The sequence below is a fragment of the Macaca thibetana genome, chromosome 7 (genome assembly GCF_024542745.1).
Source record: "Macaca thibetana thibetana isolate TM-01 chromosome 7, ASM2454274v1, whole genome shotgun sequence".
In the NCBI taxonomy this organism is placed as follows: Eukaryota; Metazoa; Chordata; class Mammalia; order Primates; family Cercopithecidae; genus Macaca; species Macaca thibetana.
Window position 1 is genome coordinate 48,205,887 of NC_065584.1, and position 13,329 is coordinate 48,219,215.

Below are 13,329 nucleotides of genomic sequence, written 5' to 3' on the forward strand. Positions count from 1 at the left end.
CCAATCCCTACAATTGAAGTCTTATTTATACTTAAAATTTATTTGTTTTAACATTTTAAAATGTTATATTTAATAATGAGATATTTATAAGACACTGATTTTTAATGCCCGGAACTGTTGCATTCAAAGCATATTTTTAAAGTGCATAGAGTCCTACATTTTATATACTGTGACAAAACAATAACAACAAAACTTTATGTAATATTCTCTAGTTTGAAAGACATAGATTAGAGTCTGTCATTCACCAGTGACACTGTGTGACTTTGGGCAGATCACTGAACTTGTAAGCTTCGTTTTGGCCTCTTAAAATGGGAATAGCTGCTACTTACAGGTTCAATGTCACTTCTTTATAAACTGAAAATGCAAAAGAAATACAATTTCTAAAATCATTTTTTCCAGTCATCCATAATGACCTCATGGTCAAGATCTGTTATCAATGTACCCCAAGTGTTTTGCACAATACCTGTAATATTAGAGGGATTCAGTCTCATTTGATGTTTAAGACTGTAACCTTAAAAAGTGGATAATACATTATGTCCCTTTTATAGATGTGTAAATTGAAGCTGTATTTTTTTTAGAAGTGTTAATAGCTAGAAAAAAATCAGTGACTAGTCCAATGGCATGAAGAAAATCCCTAAACCTCACTGGGTAATTTTTTTCATCTGTTAAATGGCAATAGTTATCCCACCACTCATGCTTTTTTAATAAACTAAAATGGCATAATAGGTACTAATGTACTTTGAAAAGGTAATTTTGCAGCCGGGTGCGGTGACTCACGCCTGTAATCCCAGCACTTTGGGAGGCCACGGCGGGCGGATCATGAGGTCAGGAGATCGAGACCATCCTGCCTAACACGGTGAAACCCTGTCTCTACTAAAAATACAAAAAAAATTAGCCGGGCGCGGTGGTGGGTGCCTGTAGTCCCAGCTACTCGGGAGGCTGAGGCAGGAGAATGGCGTGAACCTGGGAGGTGGAGCTTGCAGCGAGCTGAGATCGTGCCACTGCACTCCAGCTTGGAGGACAAAGCGAGACTCCATCTCAAAAAAAAAAAAAAAAAAAAAAAAAAAGTAATTTTGCTAAAGAGCCTAGATACATACCATCAAACCAATTTGTTCCACTAGACTGTCTTCCTATCAAGATATAGATTATTTCTTAAACGAATTAGAATTTGTATTGCTGTTTTGGCAATGGGTGAGCAGATGGATGTGTTGATGAAAGACTGATTACAAAGGTCCTGTTTTTTTTAATTCAGTTTCCATCTGCTAGTCACCAAATGACCCTGTGCTGTTTTCTTATTCACTCACCACTCAGTTTTGCTGGTTGCATCTCTTTACTCTAAACATGCACTGAGTCCCAAGCACTGGGCAAGACACAGTGAATACAGAGATAAGTAAGATACTGCCCCAGCCCTTTGGAAGCTCATAGTCTAGCTGAAGAGATGCACATACAGACAGATCATTACAATTCAGTATGTTAAGTGCAACAATCTGAACAAGACACATACAGTGCCCCAGAGCAAGGACACCTTGCCACACCAGGTGAGGAGCTCAAAGGAGAACTCTCACTGGGTATCATTAATGTAGAGGCAGGATTTACACCTGGGAGCTGGATGAGTCTCTTCAGGGACAGTGTGTTGAGTGAGAAGATCAGGGGCTGTGAACAGAACCCTGGAGAAAAACAACTTTGAAGGAGTGAGCTGTGGAGAGGAGATGAAAAGACAGACTGAAAGAAAACAGAGAGTTTGGGAGAAGCACAAGAATCCAGCTGAACTAGGCAAGTCTGCAGACCTGTGTTCAAAGAGGGGCAAGAATGAGGTCTTGCAGTTGGCCTAAGGTGGCTTTTACTTTTGTTTACTATAATACCAGAAAACAAGCTATGAAAAGACTGACACAACATCAAAGATACATGAGTAGACCCTATAATACATGCCTAGAAACAGTCTATGTAACAGTCCCTTGTCTACCTCATCTATAGCACTGAACACAATTTCTAAGATTTTTATGGATAGTTTATAGTATTTGTTTCTTTCTTGAAACTGGACCAGTTTTATGTCCCAAAGCCCCATTTTCAGAGTTCCTGGGACTTTAGAGTTTCTGGGCATTGGGTGATCAGAACAGAAATCCATGACTTTAATACTCAAAGTCACCTGTCACTACTGCCACCACTGGCACCCAACCCAGTGAACGTCTGACTTAAGTAAGTAATTCCATGCAGTCTCCTAACTCAATTAATCATCTTTCTGAGGTCTTACACTGAACTCCAGTCTGGCAGCATTACTGCTTTGTGACATCTACCGCACACACATTTTGCATAAGGAACATTTTTGTTGTGGACATAATGCATTCAGACAGAACACCCTCTAATTTCTTTTTGTGGAAAATTATACTCAGAATGCCATGTTTATTTAAGTGCTGAAGCGAAATGCTTCATAGGAAGCAGAATTCTTTATCTCCTTTCCCAGGATGGAATCCTGACCAAGGTATATTTTATTCCCCACTGTTACCCCTGTACCTAGAATGGTGGGTGACACAGAGGGGGAATTTATACATGTTTGCTGAATGACTACATGATAATTTATCTATTGTAACTAAACTGCTAAAAGCAATAACATGCTTTTAATTTTCAGTACATTTTATACTTGAAGAATAACATAGAGAAATACAGAAAAGGACAAGAAGCCCTCATGCACACCTCAAATGACTTGTCTCGGCAACTAATAGCTCAGGAGGGTAAGTAATGTGTGGCTGCTTGTATTAGTCAGGGTTCCTTAGTGGGACAGAACTAATAGGATATATGTGTATATGAAAGGGAGCTTATTAAGGAGAATTGACTCACATGATCGCAAGGTAAAGTCCCATGATAGGTCATCTGCAAGTTGAGGAGCAAGGAATCCAGTGGTGGATCAGTCCAAGTCCCAAAGTCTGACAAGTAGGGAAGCCGACAGTGCAGCCTTCAGTCTGTGGCCAATGGCCCAAGAGCTCCTGACAAATCACTGGTGTAAGTCCAAGAGTCCAAAAGCTGAAGAACTTGGAGTCCAATGTTCAAGGGCAGGAAGCATCTAGCACAGAAGAAAGAGGAAGCCTGGAAGATGCAGCCAGTCTAGCCGTGCTGGCAGCTGATTAGATGGTTCTCACCCAGATTGAGAGTGGGTTTGCCTCTCCCAGTCCACTGACTCAAATGTGAATCTCTTTTGGTAACACCCTCACAGACATACCCAAGAACAGTACTTTGCATTCTTCAGTCCAATCAAGTCGACAATATTAACCATTACAGTGCTCTTTACACATAAAGTTTTCACTTCATTTAAATCCATTTTATTGATTTAACACAAAAAATGCACCCATTTTTAGATTAGTGAATTTTGACAAATGTACATGCCATTGTAACCACTACCACCACAAGCAAGCTATAAAGCATTTTCATGACTACAACATTTTCTCTGTATCCCTTTGCTGTTGATCACCTACCCCATCTCTAGTTCCTGGAAACCATTGATCTGCTTTCTGTCATTAATTATGAGATACAAATGAAATGACAGAGTATGCACACTTTTATACCTGGCTTCTTTCACTCAGCAAATTGTTTTAAGGTTCATCCAAGTTGTTGCATGTCTCATTAGTTTATCCTTTTTATAGCTGTACGGTAGAATCCCATTGTACAGATATACCATATTTTGTTCATTCATTCACCAGTCGAAAAACATTTAGATTATTTCCAGTTTGGGATAATTATGAATGAAGCTATTGTGAGCATTTGTTTACAAGTGTTTTTATGGCCATGGTTTCATTTCTCTTGGGTAAATACCTATAATGGAATTGCTGAGTTATATAGCAATTAGTGTATGATTAACTTGATAAGAAATCTATATGGTTAGTGTATGGTTAACTTTATAAGAAACTGCCAGATAAATTTGCCAGAGTGGTTGTTAAGTGTCTCATCCCACTAACAATGGAGAAGAGTTCCCATTGCTCTACATTCTCATGAACACTTAAAATGGTCAAAACGCTTTAAATTGTTAATATTTTGGTCATTTTAATAGGTATGTAATGGCATTTCATTGTGATTGTAACTTGTACTTCTCTAATGACTAACGTGGAGTATACTTTTTCATGTGTTTCTTGGCCATTTGAATATTATCTTTTGTGACAAATATTGCAAACATAGTAGCTGAAGACAAATTATTTACTTTGCTCACAAATTGGCAATTTGATCAGAGCTTGTTGAAGACAACTAAATGTCTGCTCCGCATGGCATCAGCCAGGGCAACTCGAAGGTTGAGGGTAATTCAGCAGCCGGGAACTGAAATCATCTGAAGACTTACTCATTCCTGTGTCTGAGGTTAATGTTGGCTCTCAGCTGGATCTCGAGGGAGACCATTGGCCAGAACACCTCCTCATGGCCACTCCACGTAGCTGTTTGGCCTGCTGGGTTCCAAAAGCATCCCAAGAGAACAACGTGGAAGTTCATGGCGTCTTATGACCTAGCCTCAGTCAGTGTTACTTTCATAATAAGCTAATGGTTGAGGCAGTCACTCAGGTGCAAGGGGAGGGGTCATAGCCACCACCTCTCGATGGAAGAAGTGTCAGCATCATGCCAGGGAAAAAACTTGTGGAATGGAATATATTGTGGGGCTATCTTTGGTAAATACAATCTGTCACATGTCTGTCCAAATCTTTTACTCCTTGCTTTGTATTGTTTTCTTATTATCGAGTTAAAATCTTTATAGTTTCTGGAAATGAATCCTTTTTCAGTCTGAAGTTTGGCTTTTCATTTTCTTCACGGTGTCTCAGAAGGAGTAAACATTTTTCATTCGAATGAAGCCCATCTACCTATTTTGTCTTTTAAGGTTAGTACTTTTCGTTTCCTGCCTAAAACATTTTTGCCTACCCCAAGCTCTTGAAGATTTTCTTGTACATTTTTTTTAGTTTTAGTGTTTATATCTAGATCTCTGATTCATTTCAAGTGAGCTTTTTCATATGATGTGAAGCAAGGCTTGAATTTCATTGTTTTCTCTTGTGCCCACCCAGTTGTTCCAGTACTATTTTTGAAAAGACTATGCTTTTGCCATCGTATTACCCCAGCAACTTTTCAAAAATCAATTTTATGGGTTTGTTCCTTTGTTCTAAATGCCTAACTTTATACCAATACCACATTGTCTTAATTACTATAGCTTCATATGCAGTCTGGACATCGGGTAATAGAATTCTGCACCTGTATGCTTGTCTTTTAAAATTACATTCACTATTTTAAATTCTTTGATTTCCATATACATTTTAGAATCACCTAATTAATCTATACACACATACACACACACACACACACACACACACACACACACACACACCCCTGCTGGGATCTTCATTGGGTCTGTGCTAAATCTATAAGTCAATGTTGGAAGAAAAGACATTTTAATAAAATTGTATTTTCTAATCCAAGCATATAGTATATATCTCCATTTATTTAGGTCTTTATCTCAAAAAAATTGTGCAACTATAGCGCAGTATCAGGTATCCCAGGACTACCCTTAGGCTTAATGATTAGCTAAAATGATTCACAGGACTAAAAAATTGTTATACTTATGATTATTGTTATTACAGTGAGAGATACAGAGTAAAAGCAGCAAAGGGAAAAGGCACAGAGGGCAAAGTATGGAGGAAACCTGGTGCAACCTTCTCAGGGATGCACTTAATTTCCCCAACAACAATGTGTGACTCCACATACAAAGTATTGCCAACCAGGGAGGCTCACCCAGGCTCGGGTGTCCAAGCTACTTATGGGGTGTCCAAGCTACTTATAGGGTGTCCAAGCTACTTATGGGATGGTCAGTCATGTGGGCACAGAGTGCCTTTATGACTGGCCTCAGCTGCTCAGACAGCCACTGAGATGCTCAGCTAGTGTTACTCCTTTATGGTGTTCGTGTGGTAAGTTGCACTGATTGAGTTTGACTTTTAAACCAAGCTCCCATTCTAAGCATAAAGCCCACTTGTTCAAAAGCTTTTATTGTTCTTGTCTATTGCTAGATTCAATTTGCTAATCTTTTTGTGTCTGTGTTAAGACCACCCCGCTGTGCTAGTGCCGTGATCTGGAAAGTGCCCCCCAGTGGAAAGCTGGGTGATTGCAGGACCCACCTCCTTTGTTTCTCTTCTTCCAGGTGTCACAGTCCTGGGGGGCCCATTCAACATCTGAAAACATTTCATTCACATGTTTTGCTTCTTTCTTCTATTTGTTTGCAGTGGGAGGGCAAGTCCAATTCACTTATTCTGTCATTTTGGAAGTAGACATTTTTAGATAAAAATAATTTTTGAAAAAACAAAAATGAATAACACGACTTTTATTAAAATGTTCAAATTGTGTCAGTAACCATTGTATTTTTTAAATCTTTATTTTAGCACAATATAAGGATTTGTGGGCTGAATTTCAGACCACAGTTAAGGTGAGTTTTGCGTGTGTGTGTTGCCTCCATATAAATATCATATTTCCAAAAACTAAAACCTACCTAATAAGTGCGTGTGCTTTTATGTCTGTGTGCACCTGCATGCACACACATCAGGGTGGAAATTCACGCTAACTCTGTTACTCCCTTGCAGTCCTAGATGCTACTGTGACCACCACCCCCTAAAACGTGTCCTTTTTTACCAAACGTCACTATGAAATCTTAATTCTTTGGGAAACTATCTTCCCACTCTACCACTCAGTTAAGGTGGGAAAGACTTTTTTTTTTTTGCATGCCCCAAATGAACACATTTTGTTTCAGGACAAAGTTGTCAGTTCTGGACTCCTTACCTCTTCATGTTTTACCAGTGCAGCATCTGCACCCTCCCCACTTCAGAGTCAGATAGGCTGGGGTCAAAATCCTGGCTCTGCCACTTTTGAAGTATTTAAAGTTTCTGGTTAACTAAATCCTCATTTAAGTATTAAAACACTGGATTAGGAAAGCGTTAAAGTGTCCTTTTCACATGGAGCTGTGGAGGCCCAGAGAGTTTATGTAACTTGCCCAAGACCAAACAGTTCGTGAACGTATGGGAATTTACAACCCAGATCCTGCCTGATTCCAAAGCTCCTTTTGTTAGGCTGAATCTCCTCTGCAGCTCTGTGCTTCTCTGAGGGTGAAACTAGCTTTTTATGCTACCACCACCATGGTTACCATTATCCACTTAAAAATTTGAGTTCAGTGAGCATTCCATTATTCTTCTCACTTGATAATCCATTTTTCCAAGATTATTTACAGAACTTCGTGAATTGGCTGTGTACACATGCACTTATTTTTATGACTGATACCAATTTTGCATATATAATATTTTTATTTTGGACATGATCCTCTTAGAATGTGTATGTATTTATGTTGTTGCAATTTATATTGACACACCCTAAAATGCCATTTCTTTAGATCTTGGTGGACAATGGTGAAGAGACCTTGCATGACATGAAAAATCTAACAGACAAGCTGTGTGAAAGAGATGAAAAAATGCAGCGTGTCAGTACATGGCTACAAGGGAGTCTTGAAGGGCTGCGTTCGCTTGTGAAACAGGAATCACCAATGGACCTTGTTAGTAAGTAGCAGCTTAGAGCTTTGGTAACTTGGGACTTCCTGCTATTTTACTATATAGCTGGTAACATCAAAAGAAGAAAAACATGGCAACTAAGTGACTTAGTTATCCCCAATTATGCCACAAACATTCCATTGAACATTGATACTTACTTGTGGGTTGAATACACGTGTAGTGTCAGCCAATTCTGCCTTTCACCTAAGAGAATTTTCTGGATAACTAAATCTTCTTTATAATTTTTTAAAAAAGTTTATTTTAAACATTTTCCAGAGAGGGCTTTTTAAACTCTTTTACACATTTTTTGGTCTTCTTAAGCAGAAGTTGAATATAATTTTACATTTTCTTCCTGAGCTGAGTTTAGCATTACAAATAGCAACTGTTATCTTCTCCAAAATATCTAGCGATGGCTTCAGGGGCTTCTGAGATGTTAATACATCATGTCTAACATGCTTGCCTCATGAGCAAGCAGGCCAGTCTCTTCAGAGGCATATCAGCTTCATCCTCAATCCCCACAATAATGTCATGTTAGACACAGTCACAAAACTCTGTCCAGATTAGGGCAGTGGTGAGAATTGAAGGTGAGTCCTTGCACAGGTACAGCCCAGAGGTCCCCATGGCGGAATCATCTGGGAAGATGGGATGTGGGGGTAGAGGGAGCTTGGGAGAAGGAAAGAGAACAGAGTTTAGAAAAGACATGGAGTAATGAAACAAGAATACTGTCATCTGGCAAGTGTACAAACCTATTTGTGGTTATTAAGGCTTAATTTTAAAGAGCATAATCACTAGATAAGCAATTTTGAAGGTAGGATGTAGAAAGTAAAATGGGATAAAAGTAAAAAGAGGTGGATGCAGTGACTCATGGTTATAATCCCAGCACTTTGGAAGGCTGAGGCAGGAGATCGTTTGAGACCAGGTGTTCGAGACCAGCCTGGGCAACATAATGAGACCCTGTCTCTACAAAAATAATTTTAAAGTTAGCTGGGTATGGTAGTGCCTCTGCCTCAGCTACTAGGAAGGTTGAGATGGGAGAATTTCTTGAGCCTGGGAGGTCGAGGCTGCAGTTAGCCGTGATTGTGCCACTGCACTCCAGCCTGGATGACAGAGTGAGACCATCTTAAAATAAATGTAAAAAGAGGGATAGTGATAAGATTAAAAACATTCCAGTATTTGGTAAAATCTGTGTTCTGGGGCATTGCTTGACAGAAGAAGTAACATTTCAGTGGCCAATGAAGAACTTTGTGGGTAAACACTTTTAGCTGCAAAGCCGTTTTGATGGTCGTGCCTGGTGATCATGATGAGCCTGGTGATACTTATGATGTACGAATGCATAAGGGATCCCTTGTGGGCCTTGCTTCTATTTGTATTTCCTTTGCTAGGCCAGGCCTTTCCTTCCAACTATAGATCAAGCAGAATTTTGAGAGCTAAATCATCTCTTAAGTGTCAAGTGCACTGTCTTCACATGAATGAATCTTCGCCATTTTTATCTGACACCTGCTGGAATCTTTGTGTTGCAACAAATTTAAATAGACCTTTGAGAAAGTTTCGCTGAGTTACTAATATCATATGCCCTTTTTCATATATTTTGAGGACTGTCTGATGGATAATCTATGACAAGTAGAGACTAGCAGTGTGGAAATAAGTAAAGACCACCCAAATAAGAATAAGCAGAGGCTGTTTATGCAGAGCTTGCTACAGCAATGGAGCCAGCCAGTGTCTTAGTTCGTTTGGGCTACTACAACATTCTGTACACTGGGTAGCTTATAAACAACACGAATTTATTTCTCACAGTTCTGGAGGCTGGGAAGTCCAAGATCAAGGCACTGGCAGGTTTGGCTTCTGCTGAGGGCCCACTTTCTGGTTCATAGAATGGTGCTTCCTCACTGTGTCCTCAAATCATTTAAAGGTTGAGGCAGCTCTTTGGGGCCTCTTTGAGAAGGGCATGAATCCCAAGACCTAATCACCTCCCAAAGGCCACACCTTCTAATACACACTGGAGATTAGGTTTCAACATAGGAATTTTGAAGGAGACACAAACTCTCAGACGATAGCAACCACGATTACTGGCTGTTTTTTTTTTTTTTGTTTTTTGTTTTTTGTTTTTTTTTTGAGACAGGGCCTCTCACTCTGTTGCCCAGGCTGGATTGCAACCTCTGCCTCCCAGGCCCAAGCAATCCTCTCACCTCAGCCTCCCAAGTAGCAGGGACTACAGGCACATGCCACTGTGCCTGGCTACTGTGTGTGTGTGTGTGTGTGTATGTTTCTGTGTATTTTGGAGACGAGGTTATGCCATGTTGCCCAGGCTGGTCTTGACCTCCTGAGCTCAAGCAATCCTCCTGCCTCAGCCAGTGCTGGGATTATAGGTGTGTGCTACGGACCTATTGGACTAAATGAAGGGGAACGAACGCAAGAATAAAAGACAAGAGAGTATATTTGGAAGAAGGGGTCAGGGAGCACCTTGCCTCTAGTGGACAAGGGCCCTGAGCTTTACACAGCCCTCTGTATTTATTAGGCAAAAGAGATAGCAAGGTGGGGGTGGGGGGGTGGGGGGGTGGTTGTCTGCCAGCAGCTTGATTCACAGCAGGCTTGCAAGACTGCATTCTTAGAACAATAGGCGCTAGATTTCTCAATAGATAACTTCAAGGAACCCTGTACCAGGGAGTGAGGCCCTCAGCACACCTTTTGGTGGCAGGGCCATGTGAGTTTGCCCACATCCTGCATTCATGATAAACAGTTTGCTGTTTGATCATATAGCCTCTAGTGGAAGGCTGAGTTGGTCACATCCCACGGGCCTTTGGCTCCCCACAGGTGTGAGCCACAGTATCAGCTAAGCTCTGCTTCTTACATGTTATTTAACCTCCACTCCTCAGTCTCCCCAGTTGTAAAATATCACTGATACCTAACAGGAGTTATAAAACACCAGACCCATATTAGGCACTCATCAGATCCCTGAAACCTACCACCCTCCTGGGGAGGTAACAGTTAAGTTTGGCTCCTTGAATTCCTTGGCCATCTCTGAGCCACCTGTAATCTCCCAGCTTTTGAATGTTCCCTGTTGAGTTGGTTCTGCCACAGGACTTCTGGAGAAGCCCTTATCTCCATTCAGCACCCCTCTACTGCCCTCTTCTGGCCATGATAGTCATTGCAGCCCTGCAGGTCCTGCCCTCTCCAGGATCACTGCACTAGCTTCATTAACATTGGGCACTTTGGAGCCTGGCACTGGAGCAGATGTTACAGTGACAAAGTCGAATAAACCCCAGGCCCTGAACCTTAAAGTGCATACCCTGTGAGAAACAGACAACTGAAGAGCTGGATACAAGAATACATTGGATTCCTTCTAGAAAGTGGCTATAGGAGGGTAAAGGAGAAGCACAGACATAAGCTGGTTAAGCACTGCAAGTAGCAAGGCTGAGTGGAGATCTGCTGGGGGAACCAACCAGCACGAGCAGCAAGAGTGTGTAATAGGCTTGTCAGAATGTTAAAGGCCAGATGTCATCCTGAAAATGAATCACTAAAAACTTACTTTTTGCTTTAATATTTTTTCTTGTAAATCAAAGGTAAATAATTCTTAATGTATATGTAAGCTAAACAGTAACTTAGTACAGTTATTTTTAAAGTATTAAAAATAATTTTGTCTTAAAATTACAAAAGTCCTTGAGTATTACATCATATGTTAGGTTACATAAATAATTTGTGTATTAACCAAATATCTTGATACATGGACTATAGAAGACATTTTTAGGATTAGGTACTTTAAAAGAAACATTTAAAAACTCAATTTATATAACTGTCAAAGTTATCTCGTTATTGTGATGAGGGGCTTGATACAATCATCTACATTTTAATTCTAGAAAAGCACCTCTTTATAATTAAAGCAGAATCAAAATTTCAGAGAGAAGAAAATCATTTGCCTAGTACTTGTCTCTTGGAAAAATTAAGATCTGAAATAGGAGTTTAGATCAGTGGTTCTCAAACATTAGAATCACCTGGAGGTTTTAAAAAATCCCTGTGCTCGGCCGGGTGTGGTGGCTCATGCCTGTAACCCCAGTACTTTGGGAGGCTAAGGTGAACAGATCACTGAGGTCAGGAGTTTGAGGCCAGCCTGACCAATATGGTGAAACCCTATCTGTACTAAAAATACAAAAAGTAGCTGGGTGTCATGGTGGGCACCTATACTCCCAGTTGCTTGGGAGACTGAGGCATGAGAATCACTTGAACCCAGGAGGTGGAGGTTGCAGTGAGCCGAGATTGCATCACTGCACTTCCGGCCTGGGCAACAGAGTCAGACCCTGTCTCAAAAAAAAAAAAAAAAAAAAATTCCCCATGTTCAAACAGCACCGTAGACCAATTCAACATGAATTTCTGGGCGTGGGGCCCAGACATTATTTTTTAAAATCTCTCCAGGTGGCTTCAATGTGCAATAGTCTCACAAACCAATGGTTTTAGACAAATATATAACAAAGTAGTTATTAAATTTATCAACTGACCCAAATTAATCAAGAAAACACAGATTTAGTATCCCTGGTCTGAAAATCCAAAATCCAAAATGCTCCAAAACCCAAAGCTTTTTCAGCACCAACATGACACTCAAAGAAAATACTCTTTGGAGAATTTAAGATTTCAGATTTTAGGATTACGGATACTGTTAAGTATAATGCAAATATTCCAAAATCTGAAAATACCTGAAATTCGAAACACTTCTGGTCTGAAGCATTTTTGGATATAAGATATTCCACCTGTATTTTGACTTTTAAATGACCTCTTCAGGACTGGTTAGCAAAATTACCAGACACTGTAGTGATGAGGATTGTGGTGTGCTACAAGAGCCTAAGTCAAAACTTAACAAAGCTAAGACAAGGGTCGATTTTAAAATTTCAATGACCATGTTTTAACAAATTATTTAGTAACATTAGCAACTGCAGTGGCTATGAGTTGTTCTAGTCTTATTCTTACCAAAGCAAATTAAAAATGCAGATATATATTAAGTATTCTGGAAATGATTTGCCTGGGAGGCCTTGTAATTATAATTTCTTCTTTTGCATATATACTTTTCTGCTAGAACAGGACATATGAAAAAAAAGATTGTAAAAATGGCTCCAAGTGGACCAGAATATAGAGTCCTAGTAATCAGACACATGACACCCTCCCCACTCTATCCCGATTATACAATTACCCAGTTGAGGATTCTTTGGGCAACTCAGAATTTTAATGAACACTAATAACCCCCCAAACATATGTGCAGTACGAATAGAATTTTTACATTTATTTTTTATTCCTACAGAAAAGAAGAAACACATTCGTACCAAGAGTTCATTTCCCAGTGGTTAAATGTACTGAGAAAAATACATTAACAAAGAATAACTAACAAAATAACTCAAGGATACAACTGCTGTGAATTCAAAAGACAAACACAACTACAGGAAAAGTGAGTGCACTTGCTTTCACATTTTGCAGCTGTTAATAGAAGTCTTAAACATTTACAATTTAACTAACTCACACAACCTCCACCAAGTAGCAGAATCAATAAATAAAATTCTAAACAATAAAAATGGATAAACATGGTCAGGCTGTTAGGTTAAGAGCTAAAAATCTCATTTTGCTTCCATGGTTGCGACCCTAAGTCTCAAGGCCTTCAAAGCATAAACATCACAGAAAACCTATCACAAACCACAAACCAACCACAGGAAAACCCTTTTTATACTGTGTATCTTCTGTATTTCATAAATCTAATAAGCCATCAGTTGTAAGATGCATCCTAATTCAGAGATGTCAAAACATGAAATAA

General features: G+C 39.7%; 1 protein-coding gene across 3 annotated transcripts in view; it reads left to right on the forward strand.

The window, feature by feature from the left end:
• Positions 1-13,329, forward strand: part of CCDC175 (coiled-coil domain containing 175) — a 61,805-nt gene that overhangs the window by 48,230 nt on the left and 246 nt on the right. For 2 of the 3 annotated variants that reach the window (XM_050798054.1, XM_050798055.1), the window contains 4 exons: positions 2,627-2,729; positions 6,390-6,433; positions 7,388-7,550; positions 12,826-13,084. In XM_050798054.1, the coding sequence (XP_050654011.1) occupies positions 2,627-2,729; positions 6,390-6,433; positions 7,388-7,550; positions 12,826-12,872 (357 nt within the window). In that variant the 3' untranslated portion in view covers positions 12,873-13,084. Of the gene's footprint in view, positions 1-2,626; positions 2,730-6,389; positions 6,434-7,387; positions 7,551-12,825; positions 13,085-13,329 lie in introns of those variants that run through there. The other variant, XR_007727480.1, reaches the window with a different exon arrangement.